At 47.5% G+C, this 20,374-nt stretch overlaps 1 protein-coding gene across 1 annotated transcript in view; it reads left to right on the forward strand.

The window, feature by feature from the left end:
* Positions 1 to 20,374, forward strand: part of si (sucrase-isomaltase) — a 257,508-nt gene that overhangs the window by 157,336 nt on the left and 79,798 nt on the right. Inside the window, exon 27 of the mRNA XM_072474450.1 lies at positions 5,926 to 6,141. Coding sequence (XP_072330551.1) covers positions 5,926 to 6,141 — 216 coding nt within the window. The remainder of the gene's footprint in view (positions 1 to 5,925; positions 6,142 to 20,374) is intronic.

Raw genomic sequence — 20,374 nt, forward strand, 5'->3', positions numbered from 1 at the left:
TCTTACTCACACTGCAGCCCCTCTCTCACAGACACACTGTATCCCCTCTCACACACACTGCATCCCCCTCTCACACACACTGCATCCCCTCTCGCACACACTGCATCCCCTATCTCGCACACACTTTATCTTCTCTCACATTGTATATTCCCTCTCTCACACACTGTAACCCCCCTCTCACACACTGTATGCCCTCTCACACACTGTACCCTCTCTCACACACTGTATCCCCTCTCTCACTAACACTGTATCCCCTCTCTCACACACTGTACCCACGCTCTCACACACTATCCCCTCTCTCACATACTGTATCCCCCTCTCACTAACACTGTATCCCCTCTCTCACGCACTATCCCCTCTCTCACACACTGTATCCCCTCTCTCACTAACACTGTATCCCCTCTCTCACTAACACTGTATCCCCTCTTACTCACACTGCAGCCCCTCTCTCACAGACACACTGTATCCCCTCTCTCACACACTGTATCCGCTCTCTCACACACTGTATCCCCTCTCTCACACACTATATCCCCTCTCTCTCACACTATATCCGCTCTCTCACACACACTGTATCCCCTCTCTCACACACACTGTATCCCCTCTCTCACATACTGTATCCCCCTCTCACTAACACTGTATCCCCTCTCTCACACACTGTACCCGCTCTCACACACTATCCCCTCTCTCACATACTGTATCCCCCTCTCACTAACACTGTATCCCCTCTCTCACACACTATCCCCTCTCTCACACACTGTATCCCCTCTCTCACTAACACTGTATCCCCTCTTAACCTAACACTGTATCCCCTCTCACACACACTGCAGCCCCTCTCTCACAGACACACTGTATTCCCTCTCACACACACTGTATCCCCTCTCTCACACACTGTATCCCCGCTCTCTCACACTATACCCCCTCTCTCACACACTGCATCCCCTCTCTCTCACACTATATTCCCTCTCTCACACACTGTATCCCCTCTCTCTCACACTATAGCCCCTCTCTCACACACACTGTATCCCCTCTCTCACACACTGTATCCCCTCTCTCACACACTGCATCGCCTCTCTCACACACACTCTATCTCCTCTCGCACACACTACATCCCCTATCTCGCACACACTTTATCTTCTCTCACATGGTATATCCTCTCTCTCACACACTGTAACCCCTCTCTCACACACTGTATCCCCTCTCTCACACAGTGTACCCACTCTCTCACACACTATCCCCTCTCTCACACTGTATCCCCTCTCACACACTGTATCCCCTCTCTCTCACACTATATCCCCTCTCTCACACACACTGTATCCCCTCTCTCACACACACTGTATCCCCTCTCTCACACACACTGTATCCCCTCACACACACACTGCATCCCCATCTCACACACACTGCATCCCCTCTCGCACACACTGCATCCCCTATCTCGCACACACTTTATCTTCTCTCACATTGTATATCCCCTCTCTCACACACTGTAACCCCCCTCTCACACACTGTATGCCCTCTCACACACTGTACCCTCTCTCACACACTGTATCCCCTCTCTCACTAACACTGTATCCCCTCTCTCATACACTGTACCCGCTCTCTCACACACTATCCCCTCTCTCACATACTGTATCCCCCTCTCACTAACACTGTATCCCCTCTCTCACACACTGTACCCGCTCTCTCATACACTGTATCCCCTCTCTCACACACACTGCATCCCCTCTCTCACACACACTGCATCCCCTCTCGCACACACTGCATCCCCTATCTCGCACACTTTATCTTCTCTCACATTGTATATCCCCTCTCCCACACACTGTAAGCCCCCTCTCACACACTGTATGCCCTCTCACACACTGTACCCTCTCTCACACACTGTATCCCCTCTCTCACTAACACTGTATCCCCTCTCTCACACACTGTACCCGCTCTCTCACACACTATCCCCTCTCTCACATACTGTATCCCCCTCTCACTAACACTGTATCCCCTCTCTCACACACTGTACCCGCTCTCTCACACACTATCCCCTCTCTCACATACTGTATCCCCCTCTCACTAACACTGTATCCCCTCTCTCACGCACTATCCCCTCTCTCACACACTGTATCCCCTCTCTCACTAACACTGTATCCCCTCTCTCACTAACACTGTATCCCCTCTTACTCACACTGCAGCCCCTCTCTCACAGACACACTGTATCCGCTCTCTCACACACTGTATCCCCTCTCTCACACACACTGTATCCCCTCTCTCACACATACTGTATCCCCCTCTCACTAACACTGTATCCCCTCTCTCACACACTGTACCCGCTCTCACACACTATCCCCTCTCTCACATACTGTATCCCCCTCTCACTAACACTGTATCCCCTCTCTCACACACTATCCCCTCTCTCACACACTGTATCCCCTCTCTCACTAACACTGTATCCCCTCTCTCACTAACACTGTATCCCCTCTCACACACACTGCAGCCCCTCTCTCACAGACACACTGTATCCCCTCTCTCACACACTGTATCCCCTCTCGCTCACACTATACCCCCTCTCTCACACACTGCATCCCCTCTCTCTCACACTATATTCCCTCTCTCACACACTATATTCCCTCTCTCACACACTGTATCCCCTCTCTCACACACTATAGCCCCTCTCTCACACACACTGTATCCCCTCTCTCACACACTGTATCCCCTCTCTTTCACACTATATCCCCTCTCTCACACACTGTATCCCCTCTCTCTCACACTTGTCCCCCCTCTCTCACACACTGTATCCCCTCTCTCTCACACTATATCCCCTCTCTCGCACACACTGTATCCCCTCTCTCACACACTGTATCCCCTCTCTCTCACACTATACCCCTTTCTCACACACTATATCCCCTCTCTCACACACTATATCCCCTCTCTCTCACAGTATATCCCCTCTCTCACACACACTGTATCCCCTCTCTCACACACTGTATCCCCTCTCTCTCACAGTATCTCCCCTCTCTCTCACACACTGTATCCCCTCTCTCACACACACTGTATCCCCTCTCTCACAGACTGTATCCCCTCTCTCGCACACTATCTCCCCCCTCTCACACACTATCTCCCCCCTCTCACACACTATATCCCCTCTCTCACACACTATATCCCCTCTCTCGCACACTATCTCCCCTCTCTCACACTGTATCCCCTCTCTCACACACTGTATCCCCTCTCTCTCACACTGTGTCCCCTCTCTCACATACACTGTATCCCCTCTCTCACACACTGTGCCCACTCTCTCACACGCACTCACCCTTTTTTCTTTCGCTCAGAGGCCCGCTTGCCCTTCACGCCACCACCCTGTTCCGCGGATGGTGCTGGACAGCGCTCGGCTCAGAGGCCCACAAAACTGTCCTGTGCTCCGAGCCTGCATTTGACAGTCCTCACTTCTTTGCTGTGGATCCTCCGTGCTCCGATACTGCGCTGGTTGGCCCTCCGCTCCGAGGCTCGCTCCTGATCTCCTCCCCACTATGCCCTTTTTTTAAAAAAATCCATTATTGGATGCGGACATCACTGGCAAGGCCAGCATTTATTGCCCACCTTTAATTGCCCTTCAGAAGGTGGTGGTGCACTGTCTTCTTGAATTGCTGCAGTCCTGGAGGTGTAGGAAAGAAACTCCAGGTCTCCGCAACAGTGAAGGAACAGCGATTTATTTCCAAGTCAGGATGGTGAGTGACCTGGAGGGGAACCTCCAGGTGGTGGTATACTGTTCTTGTCCTTATGTTCTAGATGTTAATGCTCATTCGTGGGTTTGTAAAGTGCCGCTTCACGAACCTTGGTATGTTCCTGCAGTGCATGTTGTAGATGATACACACAGCTGCCACTCTTCATCAGTGGTGGAGGGATTAATTGTTCGTGGAAGGTTTAGCAATCAAACGGGCAGCTTTGTCCTGGATGATGTAGAGTTTCTTGAGTATTGTTGGAGCTGTATTTGTTATGACCCCCTACGGGGACAGAACTTGTATTGCATCCAATTCCCCTCCTACACCTCAGAGTATGAGCAACCCAGGTGACTAGGGGGCAGCGCTTCCTTCCAATTGGAGGACCTCGCCACAGGATATAAACCCTGACCTGGAAGTAGGTCAGGGAGGTGACCCTGCGAGGAATGGAGAGGAGTGATATCTAGTGTGAGAATGAACAGGGTTGTATCCTATTAGCCTGGCCTCTTGTCGAGTCTTTGCTCCATCTACAACAGCACTCATCCAGGCAAGTGGCATATATTCCATTACACTCCTGACTTGTGCCTTGTAGATGGTGGACAGGCTTCCTAGCCTTTGACCTGCTTTGGTAGCCACAGTATTTATGTGGCTACTCTAGTTCAGTGTCTGTCTAACCCCCAGGATGTTGATAGTGGGGGATTCAGCGATGGTAATGCCGTTGCATGTCAAGGGACATTGGTTAGATCTTCTCGTTGGAGACGGTCATTCCCTGGCACTTGGGTGGCATGAATGTTACTTGCCACTTGTCAACCCAAACCTGGATATTGTACAGGTCTTGTTGCATTTGGACATGAACTGAAGATGGTTGGGCCTCGGACTATATCCTGACTATACCCTGAGAAAGTCCTGCCGTGATGTCCTTGAGCTGAGATGATTGAGCACCAACCACTATAACCATCTTCCTATGTGCCAGGTATGACTCCAACCAGCGGAGAGTTTTCCCCTGATTCCCATTGACTCCAGTTTAGCTAGGGCTCTTTGAGGTGATACTCGGTCAAATTCTGCCTTGATGTCAAGGGCAGTCACTCTCACCTCACCTCTGAAGTTTAGCTCTTTTATCCATGTTTGAACCAGGGCTGTAATGAGGCACCGAGTTCCATTCCAAGGCCCTCTTCCCATCGCTCCACTGTCCATACTCACTCAATCAGAAGCCAACCTCTGTTTGGACAAGCAGCTCTGCAGCATCTTTCAGATTTGTTTCTCTAGCCATGGATCTCCTGGGAGGCTCCTCCAGATCCCTGTGTTCCACGGACCCCGGTTTGGGAACGCCTGATCTAACTTATGATGTGCTAATTAAGCACTGCTTTTTATGATGGGAATAATATCTATATTCTAATAAAATGTAAGCAATGTTGTGAAAAGTACAATAATTCTGCTGAAATAGACATCAAAATATTTAATACGTTATTACACTTGCTGTTGAGAAAAATACTGCTCCTTCCTCAGGTGAATGAAGAGGTATGTTCCAGAAATATATATATAGACAAATTCAAAGATGCAATACAATGCTTAGAATACGAGCATTTGCAGGTAATTAAGTCTTTACAGATCCAGAGATGGGGTAACCCCAGGTTAAAGAGGTGTGAATTGTCTCAAGCCAGGACAGTTGGTAGGATTTTGCAAGCCCAGACCAGATGGTGGGGGATGAATGTAATGCAACATGAATCCCAGATCCCGGTTGAGGCCGCACTCGTGTGCGGAACTTGGTTATACGTTTCTGCTCGGCGATTCTGCGCTTATGCATTCTCCAAGGCGGCCTTCAGGACACGCGACAACGCAGAATCGCCGAGTGAAATCCTACCAACTGTCCTGGCTTGAGACAATTCACACCTCTTTAACCTGGGGTTACCCCTATTTCTGGATCTGGAAAGACTTAATTACCTGCAAATGCTCGCATTCTAAGCATTGTCTTGCATCTTTGAATTTGTCTATATAAGTTTCTGGAACATGCCTCTTCATTCACCTGAGGAAGGAGCAGTGCTCCAAAAGCTAGTGACATCGAAACAAACCTGTTGGACTTTAACTTGGTGTTGTAAGACTTCTTACTGTGCTCACCCCAGTCCAATGCCGGCATCTCTACATCGAGAAAAATACTGAAATATATTTAGCTGTTTTAAGCCAAGCTATATTTGTTTTCAATGAAACCTGGGTTTTTGTTTTTTTGCAGAGAAGTTCTGTACCTTCTCAACCTTACTGCTTCTACGAAGGTGATAATGGCTATATCCTGAATTCAGTCAAGAGGATTACGCAGACGGGAAAGAGAATGCGTGCTGAAATTAGAAGGAATGCAGCATATCCAGAGCGTTACAAAGGCCAGACCCCAACTGTGGAATTCCTGCAGGTTGATGTCACCTACCTGAGTGACAATATGTTGAATTTTAAGGTAAGATTCCAAAGGTAGCATAAAGTGCCAAGAGGATTTGAAAACTTACAGATCATTAGAAAGTGCGATGTGCTGCGATCCATCACATGTTTAATTTACAGTCTGCTCCCAGTAATTAAATATTGTTCCTTGAGCTAAGAATATGCATAATTCAATCATTCCAATAGAACAATGTGAATAAAAATAGTGGAAATTTGGGCTGTTAGCAGGAGGCCTTCAGGGAGCAATTCCTTTCCCTCAGCCTTAGCCAGGAACAATATATGTTTCGTCTCCATTATCTGAAGTAGATGCTTATGGAAATATGCCCCTTCTTGCAAGAGTCCTGCTGCTTCAGAGCAGAACAAATAGGACAGTGTCAGTGGCTACGAAAGTGGCCATGGCCCTGAGGTCCTTCTAGGGTGGAACAGACGATATGTCAAACATTTCTCTGTCGCCTTTTTGCTGCATCAAAGAAGTGGCAGATGCTCTTTATGTCAGGAAAGAGGAGCTCTTGATGTTCCGCTGATGAAAGAGAATGAGGAGGAGTGTGCATGTGGCTTTCCCAGTGTAATGGACTTCCCGATGGTGCAGTGTGCCATTGAATGTGCACACATGCTTTGCAGGTACTGCAACTAACTACATGCAGAGATTTGTCACAAAGCAAAGGGTGCCTCTCCGCCAATGTGCCTGTGTGACAATGCTCAGCACATCATACCGTGAATACCTTGTATCCAGACAACAGTCATGATGTTTTTATTCCGCACCAGTCCACTCTTACCTTGGTACTTGAGCCACCATATCAAATAGGGTATGTGGGGTGAGAGCTATCTGCTGACTAGGCATCTCACGACTTCACAGAATCACAGAATTTACAGTGCAGAAGGAGGCCATTCGGCCCATCGAGTCTGCACCGGCTCTTGGAAAGAGCACCCTACCCAAGTCCACACCTCCACCCTATCCCCATAACCCAGTAACCCCACCCAGCACTAAGGGCAATTTTGGACACTAAGGGCAATTTAGCTTGGCCAATCCACCTAACCTGCACATCTTTGGACTGTGGGAGGAAACCGGAGCACCCGGAGGAAACCCACGCGCACATGGGAGAACGTGAGACTCCGCACAGACAGTGACCCAGCGGGGAATCGAACCTGGGACCCTGGAGCTGTGAAGCAATTGTGCTAACCACCATGCTACCGTGCTGCCCTCCATGCTACCGTACACATGTGGCCAGCATGCACATTATGGGAGTCCTATCTCCACATGAAACATCATTGAATAGACCAATATGGTGTTCAACAATAGTTCTGCTGGCTGGGTCGCTGTGGAGGAACCCCACATACTCACCGGTGTATGTGTCATGATTCAGCCCACACTGTTGTATCCTGTCCGATTCATGTGAACACAACCCTTGCCACCACAGACATGGTGAGCAGCTAAGGAGGAGGAGGAAAGGAGAAGACAACCAGCACATCACCGTTTTGCTGGATATCAATGATCCCCTCATCCAACTAGCTTTCCAGTGGATACCTGTCCAAATTCCCGTTGAACAATCCTACATCTTCCCTTCTCTCCGTTACTGACCATCACAACGCGCTCTTGGCCACAACGCGCAAATAAAACCCATCACAGAATAAATCATTTAAGCAGACTTTTTCAAACAAACCAGTCTATACAAGTGTTGATTAATCACCTCTGTGTTCCCTTAGAACACAAGGTGTAGGAGCGGAAGTTAGCCATTTGGCCAATCGAACTCTTATTATGGATTCTGACCCAACAGCATTTCTTGTTATTGTACTTATTCCACCTCATAATAACAAAGCTACCCCACCACTTTTTCCTTCTTGCCATCCTTACAAAATATCACATACCCCTGAATATTTAGCTTCCAGTTTTGATCTCCTTGTAACCAAGCCTCTGTAATGGCTATAAGATCAAACACATTAATCTCAATTTGTGCCATTCATTAATTTATTTTGTGCTGAATGTTATGTGCATTTAAGTAAAGAGCCATTTCCCCCCTTTTTGCCTATTTATTACTGTTTTATCATGTTTGTACATTTTGCCCCTTCCTGTCACATTCTGGGTATAATTACCGATATAACTGCTTTGTAACGCTGCCACATTCTTTTGCTCTGTAAGCCGATATATCCCCTCTACAGAATCCCCCTTCCACTATTTAGTTTAAAGCCCTCTCTACTTCCCTAGTTATGCTGTTTGCAAGAACATTGGTCCCAACACAAGTTCAGGTGTCGGCCATCCCAATGGTACAGCCCCCACTTTCCCCAGCATTAATGCTGGTGTCCCACAAATCAAAATCCATTTCTCCCACACCAGTCTTTGAGCCACATATTCATCTCTCTAAATTTATGTACCCTATGCCAATTTGCACATTGCTATAATCCAGAGATTATAACCTTGGAGGTTTTGTTGTTTGATTTAGTGCCTAGCTCCTCAGCTCTCGATGCAGAACCTCTTCCCTCATTCTACCTATGTCATTGGTACTTACATCGACCACAACAACGGGATGCTGCCCCTTTGACTGCAAGTTCCTCTCTAGCCCAGAGCAGTTGTTCCAAACCCCAGCACCAGACAGGCAAAACAGCCTTCTGGACTTTCAATCCTGGCTACAGAGACCAGTGTCTTCCTCTGACTCTTATCTCCGACTATGACTACAATTTTCTTTTCATCGCCTATTTGAATAGTTCCCTGTATCATGGTCCTATGGTCATGTTGCTCATCCTCCCTACAGCCCGCATTCTCCTCCGTATGGAACATGAATCTCAAACATATTGGACAGGGGCTGAGGTCCTGCAGTGCTTCCTCACTTGTAGTCGCACCCTCCTGCCCTTGACCACTGACCGAATTCAAGGTGGTTAGTCTATGGGGTGCGACTGCCTCTTGAAACACAGCGTCAAAGTAACTCTTCCTCCTTCCTTTTAAAAAAAATAAATTTAGAATACCCAATTCATTTTTTTCCAATTAAGGAGCAATTTAGCATGGCCAATCCACCTAACCTGCACATCTTTGGGTTGTGGGGGCGAAACCCACGCGAACACGGGGAGAATGTGCAAACTCCACACAGACAGAGACCCAGAGCTGGGATCGAATCTGGGACCTTGGCACCATGAGGCAGCAGTGCTACCCACTGCGCCACCATGCTGCCCAACTCTTCTTCCTTCCCGATGTATCACAATGTCTGAAGCTCATTAACCCTGAGCCGAAGTTCCTCGAGCAACCAGCACTTGTTACAGATGTGGTCACTGTGAACTACAATGGGATCCACCAGCTCCCACAGGCTTCGGCTGCAACACGTCGCCTGGCCCTGCATTCCTATTTAATTTAATTGGATATTCAATTTGTTTTTAATTTTACTACTGATCTTTGGTTTTCACAGTAACTTTTTTCTCCGTTGCTTTCAATCTCCAAAGTAAGTCCGAAATGGTAGAAGAGAGAAATACTCACCTACAAAGCACTTGGACTGCGGGAACCTATCTCCCAGCTCGGTGGCCTTGGTCTCCTCCTGCCCCAACTGACCTGTGGAGATAGAATTGGAAACAAGACACAGCAATACCTCCCTCTCCCACTTCACTAAACACCCACACTTACCTCAACTCCCCAGTTCCACTCTCTGCAGCTGATTTACTGCCAGTCTTGGCTGCCTTAGTTCATCCACGTCGTACAAGGCCGGCGGAAGGCTGCTGACTTTCTATGGGAGTTGATGCAGATGGTTTAGCCAGATGGCCTCGAGCAGCTTAGACTCTAAATGACCTAGTTTCAGACTGCACAACCTTGAATTAATGAATGGCAAGTGAAATTCATGTAATCATAGGGGCTCATCATTTACCATGATGCAAACGACTAGCCATTTCCACCTCACCTTGAAGTGAATTATTATCCTAGCCTCATTTTAGGTCCATTCCAGACCAGGTATACTCATTGGATGATCTCTCTCATTTACGGTTGAGAAAGTCAGACCTGGGCGGCACGTGGCACAGTGGTTAGCACTGCTGCCTCACGGAGTCGAGGTCCCAGGTTCGATCCCGGCCCTGGGTCACTGTCTGTGTGGAGTTTGCACATTCTCCCCGTGTCTGCGTGGGTTTCACCCCCAGAACCCAAAGATGTGCAGGGTAGGCCACACTAAATTGCCCCTTAATTGGGGAAAAAATGATTGGGTACTACAAATTTTTTTTAAAAAAAGAGAAAGTCAGACCTATACACACTGAAGTGGGTCTGAAAATCTGATTGATCTAATTGACGCTGAAGGAAAAGAACAGGTCAGAGGTTAGGAATCCTGCGGTGAATAATTCAACTCCTGACTCATGAATGTGATGGAATACTCTCTAGTTGCCTGGATGAGTGCAGCTCCAATAACACTCAAGAAGCTTCACACCATCCAGGGCAAAATAACACATTTGATTGGCATTCCTTCCACAAACATTCATTCTTTGCACCATTGACATACAGCAGCAGCCATGATGTGCTGCAGCAACTCATCAAGGCTCCTTAAACAGCATCTTCCTACCACTTCCACGTAGAAGGAAAAGAGCAGCAGATACATGGGGCACTACCACCTGGACGTTCCTCTCCAAGCCCCTCACCATCCTGACTTGGAAATCAGTGTTCCTTCACTGTTGTTGAGTCAAAATCCTGGAACTCTTTCCCTAACAGCACTGGGTGTATCCACACCACATGGCCTGTTGCATTCAAGAAGGCAGCTCACCGCAGCCTTCTCAAGGGTAATTATTGATGGGATATAAATGCTAATCTAGACAGCGACACCCACATCTCATGAATTAATTTTTTTAAAGAGCCACCAGAGCATATTACCATCCTTCAGAGAGCTTTTTTAACAAGTTTAGCCAGATTCTAACAACCCGGATGTCACAAGGGGCCAGGCATCTCCCCTCAATAATGTACCTCTCCACTCGAGATGTTCTCTCATTTGGAGACAGAAACCTGTGAGACAATATATTTTCTCAATTTTATGAAAGTTTATTAAATAACCAAACATGCAACTCACATTTGATGGAAAGTCAATCGCAACGTTGGTAGTTCTAGGAAAAAAGCATAATCTTGTTTCTAATAGAGGGTTTTATTTTTTAAATTATTTTTACGGGATGTGGGCTTCGCTGACTAGGCCAGCATTTGTTGCCCATCCCTAATTGTCCTTGAGAAGGTGATGGTGAATGCCTTCTTGACCTGCTGCATCCACCCACTGTGCTATTAGGGAGGGAGTTTCAGGATTGTGATGCAGCAACAGTGAAGGAACGCAATATATTTCCAAATCAGGGTGGGGAGTGACTTGGAGGGGAACCCCCAGGTGGTGGTGTTCCCAGGTATCTGCTGTTCTTGTCCTATATGTAGTGGCCATGGGTTAGGAAGGTGTTACTTCAGGAGCCTTGGTGAGATCCTGCAATGCATCTTGTAGATGGTACACACTGCGCATTTGTGGTGGAGGGAGTGGATGTTTGTGGAAGTGGTGTCAATCAAGCGGGCTGCTTTGGATGGTGCCGGGCTCCTTGAATGTTATTGGAGCTGCACTCATCCAGGCAAGTGGAGAGTATTCCATCAAACGCCTGACTTCAAACTAGCATTTACCTCAAGTTTCTGAGTCGAATTCTACAGAATTTTGAGATACCTCTATCCCAATTAAAGACAGAATTATCATCATTATATTACAGTAGGTATACCTTTGCCATGAGAGATGCTGGAGTGAATCCAGTTGAGTCGATAAATGCTACTGTGTGGTTCTAATGTTTATACAGTAAAAGAACTGAACCAGCAGGATGCTCATGAGCACAACTTGCGGGACAAAATCCTTCATCCTTCAAGCTAAGGATACTGACAGTTGCAAATGGTGGTAATTTTCTTGCTGAACCATTTTCTCCAAGATTAGGGATGCAATTCCGTGACCCAGTTGCACCCGGCGCGGATCCAGGCGTAACGGGTTAATTGCGCGTGAGCTCCAAATCAGCTCCATGCCGGGCGTGAGTCACCCAACTCACTCCACCTGGCACAATCTGGATCTCACTCTCACTGGGCGAGATCCAGATCTGAATATTTAAATGAGCATAACTGTTTATTTAAATATCCAGGCACTGGATTGACCCAGTGCCCAATACTCAACAGCTGCACCTGGGTGACCTGGTACTGGTCCACCCAAACCTTATGGGGTCTTTCAGGCCATTGGAGACCGGAGGGTGATTGGGGGCAGGGTGGTACCCTGGCACTCCCCCCTGCACCTCGGGACATTGGCACTGTTGGCCTGGCACCCTGACAATGCTACATGGGCACCCTGAGAGTACACAGGTGGCACTGCCAGTGTGCCAGGCTGGTAGTCCCAGGGTTTCCAGGTGCCAGATTGGGCCCGGGGGGCGGGGGGGGGGCTGCCACTTGGATGGGAGGTGAGGAGGAGATTTGCGGGGGACTCCCCAAGGTTGGGGGGTGAGGGATAGCTGTAGCTCACCAGCGGGAAATCTAAGTACGACTTTGGCAGGGAGAAACTCCCCGAAATCAAAAACAAACGGCAGAGTGCCGTGGGATAGCTGGATGTGTATCGGCGCTGCAGCCACCGAGAAACACCCTGCTCAATACGCCCAACAGCGGACTTTAACTTCTGTCCGCTGAATCGGTCCCTGGAACCCAGTTTCCCAGCTTCAGTTGATTGAGGAACAGCTTTAGAATTCACCAATACCTCACTGAGGTTACATATCCATGGTTTTCAGGGGTTACTTACTGGTGACCATACTAGTTAACATGACAGTTTCATTCACAGGTGCAGTGACGGACCCAGGGGGGCGCATTTCGTTATGGTCAGCGGGACCGCATGTTAGTGCACCAACTAAGAAAGCAAGCAGCCGCAAAAGAGAGAACGCATGTTCGGGACAGAAAGTGCAGACCCAAATGAGGTTAACGAGGCCATTGCAAACTTTTACCACTGTATACCTCCGAACCCCAGGAGGGGTACTCGGGGACTAAGCAGTTCCTTGACAGACTGGTGGAGGAAGACAGGAAACGAGGGCTGGAAGCACTGCTGAGCCTGGATCAAATTGTGGATTGCATTAATTCCATGCAGTCAGGGACAGCGGTGGGACTGGATGGGTCCCCGGTAGACTTCTATAAGACATTTGCAGTAGCACTGGCCCCGCACTTGAAGGGGAAGTTCAAAGACTCACTGTCGACAGGAGCCCTGCCACCCACGCTGGACCAGGCTTCGACCTCACTGATCCTCAGAAAGGACAAAGACCCGACCAAGTGAAAATCGCTTATTGTCACAAGTAGGCTTCAAATGAAGTTACTGTGAAAAGCCCCTAGTCGCCACATTCTGGCGCCTGTTCGGGGAGGCTGTTACGGGATCATACGATCAAATGATCAAGTAGATCATACAGACCCATCTCTCTCTTAAATACTGATGAAAAAGCCCAAGCGAGACCTTGAGCAAGGCGCTTGGAGATCTGCCTGCCAGAGGTGATCGCGGAAGATCAGACCGGGTTTGTTAAGGGCAGACAGATAACCTCAAACACCTGCTGAATGTAATAATTTTAAAAATAAGTAAATTTAGAATACCCAATTAATTTTTTCCAATTGAGGGCCAATTTAGCATGGCTAATCCACCTATCCTGTACATCTTTCGATTGTGGGGGCGAAACTCACGCAAACGCGGGGAGAATGTGCAAACTCCACACGGATAATGACCCAGAGCCGGGATCGAACCTGGGACCTCGGCGCCGTGAGGCAGCAGTGCTAACCACTGTGCCACCATGCTGCCCTTGCTGAAAGTATTAATGGCACCCATTTGGGAGAAGACACCAGAGGTGATTGTCTCCCTGGACACTGAGAAAGCCTTCAATCGAATAGAATGGAGGAGCTTGATCAGTTTGGGTTTGTAGCAAGCTTCACCACGTGGGTGTAGCTCCTGTACAGCACTCCTATGGCGAGTGTACGGACGAATGCCACCAGCTTCAGTGCAAAGGGAACGAGGCAGAGGTGCCCGTTATCCTCACTCTTGTTCACTGGCAATCGAGCCACTGGCCATCGTCCTTGGACCTGCAGAATGGTGGCTGGGCATTTGGAGAGTGAGCTGAGAGCACAATTTTGCTCAGTGCAGATGATCTGCTCCTCTATGTATTGAACCCCCTGGTCAGCATGGGAAAGATAACAGGACACCTTAGGGAGTTTGGTGCCTTCTCAGGTTACAAACTCAACCTGGATAAAAGCAAAATACTCCTGAGAGGGAAGAGTGGAGCTGGAAGAACTACCATTTAAAGTGACCCAAACCAAGTTCAACAGAGAAATTTGGAGTGGGAGGGTAAAGATTCAGTTGTTGCAGTCTACATAGGTACCAACAACAAAGGAGAACAGGAACAGAGGTTCTGCTAAGGGAGTATGAACAGCTAGGAGCTAAATTAAAAAGCAGAACCAAAAAGGTAATAATCTCTGGATTACTCTGGATTACTGCCTGAGTCGCAAGCTAATTGGCACAGGGTTAATAAGATTAAGGAGGTAAATGTGTTCCTCAAAGATAGTTGTGGGAGAAATGGGTTTGCATTCATGGAGAATTAGCACTGATACGAGGGAAGGAGGGAGCTGGTCCGATGGGACGATTTTCATTTGAATCATGCTGGGACCAGAGTCCTAGTGAATCGTGTAACTAGGACTGTAGTTAGGGTTTTTAATTGGATGGGGGTGGGGAGAGGAGGGTTCAATTGGAGGGGAAATTTAAAAAAAAAATTAAAGTAGGCGGTAAGAGTGCAGGTTAGCAATGTGGCAGATGGTTACCAGAAAATAAAGGTTAGGGACAGAACGGGTCTATGTCTTTATGCACCATGGAAATATAGAAGAGTAAGAAAATTTAGCTTGTGGAACAAATTAAAAATCTTTGTGTCTAAATGCACAAAGCATTTGGAACAAACTTGATGAGTTAACGATGCAAAGGGAAACAACAGGGCATAATTTGGTGCGGATTACAGAAACATGGTTACAAGTAAACCAGGTCTGGGAGTTGAATATCCAAGGGTATGCAGTATTTCAAAAAGGTCGATTGAAAGGCAAAGGAGGGGGCATAGCCCTGCTGGTGAGGAAAGGGATCTGTGCTGCCATGAGAAATGACATGTGCACTGGAGATCAAGATGTGAAATCAGTTTGGGTAGAAATAAGAAATAGCAAAGGAATAGCAAAGATCAAAGACTTGATCTCCAGTCTTTGGTAGAAATAATCTATAGTTCCCCAAACAGTAGTTTTGCAGTGGGGCACAGTATAAATCAGGAAATGCTGGGGTTTGTAAGAAATGTACGGCAATAATCATGGGTGATTTTAATATGCATATAGACTGGTGCACTGGAAGAATCAAATTGGCAACGATAGCCTGGAGGCAGAGTTCATTGAATGTATTAGAGATTGTTTCCTGGAACAGCATGTTGGGGAACCAGCCAGGGAGAAGGCTACTCTAGATTTGGTATTGTGTAATGAGGAGGGATTAATTTAGTTAATTTAATAATCTTTATTGTCACAAGTAGGCTTACATTAACACTGCAATGAAGTTACTGTGAAAAGCCCCTAGTTGCTACATATTTCGGGGCCTGTTCAGGTACACAGAGGGAGAATTCAGAATTCTCAGCTGGTACGGGAATTGAACCCGCGCTGCTGGCCTTGTTCTGCACCACAAACCTGCTGTCTAGCCCACGGAGCTAAACCAGATTATTTAGTGACCTTATATTCCGAATCCTCTCGGGAATAGTGACCATAGTATGGTCGAGTTCAAGATTCAGTTTGGAATAGAAGTCCCACACTTGCATTCTGGAACTAAAGAAAGATAATTACATAGACATGAGGACAGGTTTGGCCTGAGTAGAGTGGGCAGGAAGGCTAAAAGGTAGGACAGCTGATGAACTGTGGCAGTTGTTTAAGGAGATACTCCATTCCTCACAACTAAAAGATATTCCAGAGAGGAAGAAAGATGATAATAGTAGCAAAAAAACATCTATGGCTAAGCAAGGAGTTCATGGACAATATAAAGACAAAACCTATGGGGCAGGATTCTCAGCCCCGTTTTCCAGCGTGGCGCATCCCTACCAACGGCGGGATCCTCCATTCCGGTAGCCGGCCAATGGGGCTTCCCACTGTGGCCATCCCATGCTGTTGGGAAACCCGCGGGCGTGGGTGCACAGCCGGCAGAGTGGAGAATCCCGCCGACGGAGAATCCAGCTGATGGTATATCATATTGCAAAGTCCAATGGCAGGCAGGAAGATTGGGAAACTTTCAAACAGAAACAAAGGGATACTAAAAAAGTAATAAAAAAAGCTACGGTAAATTACAAAAGAAGAGGAGCGCAGAATATCAAAAAGGATAGCAAACGCTTCTAAGTACCTAAAAGGGAAGTGAGTTGCGAAAGTGAATGCTGGTCCTTTGGAAGATGAAACCAGAGAGTTAACAGTAGGGAACACAGAAATGGCAAAGATGCTAAATCAATACTTTGCCTCAGTTTTCACGGTGGAGGACACTAGCACCATTCCTATAGGGACAGGCAATTCAGAGGTAACAGAAAGGGAGGAATTTAGCGAAATCAGCATCAATTGGGAAACGGTACTCAGCAAACTATTTGGAGAAACGGTACTCAACAAACTATTGGGATTGAGGACAGGTAAGGCCCCCAGGCCTGTTGACCTACAACCTAGGGTGTTGAAGGAAGTGGCAGCGGAGATAGTGGATCCATTGGTTATAATATTCCAAAATTCCCTGGTCACGGGAAAGGTTCCAGTGGATTGGAAACATGCTAATGTAACACCCTTATTCAAAAAGGGAGGGAAGCAGAAAGTGGGAAATTACAGACCAGTTAGTTTAACAGCTGTTGTTGGGAAATTGTCAAAATCAATTATCAAGGAAGTAATATCAGGACATTTGGAAAGTCAGAACGCAATCCATCAGAGTTCAGCATGGTTTTATGAAGGGCAAATCATGTGTGACTAATTTGCTAGAGTTCTTTGAAGATGTAACAGTGGATAATGGGGATCCTGTAGACGTAGTATATCTGGACTTGTGGAAGGTGTTTAATAAGATGCCGCACAGAAGATTAATTCACAAGGTTAGGTCACAGGGGATTAGGGGTAATTTGTTAGCTTGGATAGACGACTGGCTGACAGATAGAAGACCTCGAGTCAGGATAAATGGGTCTTTCTGTAGATGGCAAGATGTAACTAGAGGGGTGCCACAGGGTTCGGTCCTTGGGCTCCAGCTATTTACAATCTATATTAATGACTTGGATACAGGAATAGTGGGTTCAATGGCCAAATTTGAAGATGACACAAAAATAGATGGGACAGTAAGTTGCAATGAGGAAATGAGAGACGCACAAATGGATAAAGATAGGTTAGGAGAGTGGGCCAACATGTGGCAGATGGCGTTTAACGTGGCTAAGTGTGAGGTCATGCATTTTGGTTAGAAAAATGGGATGGCAACTTATTATCTAAATGAGGAGAGACTGCAGGGTTCTCCGTTGCAGAGGGATCTGTGGGTCCTCATTCATGAGTTAATGGAAATTAGCAAGCAGGTAAAGCAGATAATAAAGAAAGCGAAAGGAATGTTGGCTTTATCGCTAAAGGAATAGAGTAGAAAGGTCAGGAAGTGTTGTTGCAACAAGGCCTGGAGTATTGTGCACAGCTCTGGGCTCCTTATTTCAGGAAAGATGTAGTGGCATTGGAGGCAGTTCAGAGGAGGTTCACTCGGCTGATTCCAGAGATGACGAGTTTGCCATATGAAGAGAGATTGAACAATTTAGGCCTATACTGTCTGGAGTTTAGAAGAATGAGGGGAGATCAAATTGAGGTATTCAAGATGATAAAAGATAGGGATAAAGTGGGTGTGGAGCGGATGCTTCCTCTTGTGGGGGATTCTAGAATGAGAGGTCATAATTTTAGGATAAGAGTAGCAAATTTAAAACAGAGTTGAGGAGGAACCACTTCTCCAAAAGTGTTGTGAATCTGTGGAATTCACTACCCTAGAGTGCAAACTTAATAGACAAATTTTTAATTGGTAATGGGTTGAAGGGTTATGGAAACCGGTCAGGACGGTAGAGTTAAGACCAGAATGAGATCAACCATGATCGAATGGCAGAGCAGGCTCGATGGGCCAAATGGCCTAATCCTCCTATATCTTATGAACTTATGAAGGTACCTTGGATACAAGTAGCCAACAACTGGATGAGGCTCCACAAGTGTAACCTCTCTAACCTGGTGGAGGAGCTAAAAAGGGACCTGCAAAGATGGAACTCACTCCTTCGTTAGCTAGTGGGAAGGGTACATATGGGCAAAATAAACATGCGGCCTAGGTTCCTCTTCGTATTCCGATTACTTTTGATCTTCATCTCCGATTCCTTCTTTGCCAGGGTTGACAAGCTAATTGTCTGGCAGTGGGCGGGGTAGGGGGAGGGGGAGGTGGAGTGGAGGAAGAGTCGCGAGGATACGTCAGACCATCTTGCAGCGAGGATGAAACATGGGAAGCCTAGCCCTACTGTACCTCCTATTCTACCACTGGGCGGCAAACACGGAGAGGGTGAAGGGGTGGCTGAGGAAACCGGAGGTGGTCTTGGTCCGAATGGACAAAACCTCCTCAACCTCTTGCACAGGGCCATCTCTCCGAGCACTGGCCACTGCAACACTCCCCCCCCCCCCCCCCCCCCCCCCCCCGCCTACCAACACACACATACACACCCTCGAGGAGCCCAGTGGTACTGGCCACACTGAAGATCTGGAACCAGTTCAAGCTTGGTGGTATGTCTATGTTCGGGACCGGTTTAGCACAGTGGGCTAAACAGCTGGCTTTTAATGCAGAGCAAGGCAGCAGTGCGGGTTCAATTCCCGTACCGGCCTCCCCGAACAGGCGGTGGAATGTGGCGACTAGGGGCTTTTCACAGTAACTTCATTGAAGCCTACTTGTGACAATAAGCGATTTTTATATTATTATTATATGTCAATAGAAGCCCCCATCTGCACCAACCATAGGTTCACACCGGCGAAGATCGACACCACATTTGGGATGTGGGGGGGAAACAGAGGGACATTGGGATAAACGACATGTACAAGGACGGTAGACTGGCAGTCCTGGGGAAATTCACGTGGAAGCTCCAACTCTCGAAAGGGAATGAGTTCAGATACCTTTAGCTGTATGACTTTATCTGCAAGAAGACAAAAATGTTCCTCCAGAATCCCGGGCACACAACATTTGGACACTTGGTGGACTGGACTGGTTCAGGGACAACAAATGTGGCGACATTTATAGGCAACTCATAAAAGAGTTAAGAACCCCAGTGGATAGAACGAGACAGAAAAGCGTGAGAAGCTGGGCATGGAGATAGGGGACGTTTCGAACGAGGCACCACACAGGATCAACTCCACCTCCTCTTGCGCCAGGCTTAGCTTGATGCAGCTCAAGTTGGTGCACCTTACTAATACATGCATGAGTGGGTTCTTCCTGGAGGTGGACGATAAGTGCGAGCGGTTTCAGGGGGCCCTACCAGCCACACCCACATCTTCTGGTCCTGCCCCAAACTCTGAGTTCTGGACGACCTTTTTTGAGGCAATGTCCAGGGTTGTTGGGGTCAAGATGAAGATGAGCCCATCAGTGGTGGTCTTCAGGGTGTCAGAGCATCCAGAGCTCTGGACAGGGAAGGGGGCAGACACCCTGGCCTTCACCTCACTGATTGCTAAGTGGAGACTTCTGCTAGGTTGGAAGTCCACTGCACCACCCAGGGCCTCGGAGTGTCTCTCAGACCTGGTCGAGTTCCTGAGCCAAGAGATGATAAAATTCTCGATCTGATAATCCGAAGAGAGATTCCACAATATATAGAAGCAGTTTGCAAACCTCTTTGAGGACCTATTTGCGATCAACAACTAGCTAGGGGGAGGGGGGGAAATGCAGATAGCAAGGGGTGGGGGACAGATAGGAAGGGGGGTTAGGAACAGGGGGAGGGAGGGCATGGGGGGTGGCACAGGGAGTACTGCTGGGATGAAAGGGAGCTGCGTACAACAGATGAGAGACAGGAAGGAAGGCCACTCACAGGAGGGGACACAAACCCCTCCCACGCATGGCAAACTGAGGAGGCAGACCATTCGAACCTCCATCGAAAACACAACAGGGGAACAGAATCCGCCCCCCCCCCCCCATCCCATCACAATGATTGCAAATATAAATAAAGTAGAGTTCTGGCATGATTGTAAATAATAATATTATATAATAAAATATGAATGTAAATAAGAAAAT

The sequence above is a fragment of the Scyliorhinus torazame genome, chromosome 14, assembly GCF_047496885.1.
Source record: "Scyliorhinus torazame isolate Kashiwa2021f chromosome 14, sScyTor2.1, whole genome shotgun sequence".
Classification (NCBI taxonomy): Eukaryota; Metazoa; Chordata; class Chondrichthyes; order Carcharhiniformes; family Scyliorhinidae; genus Scyliorhinus; species Scyliorhinus torazame.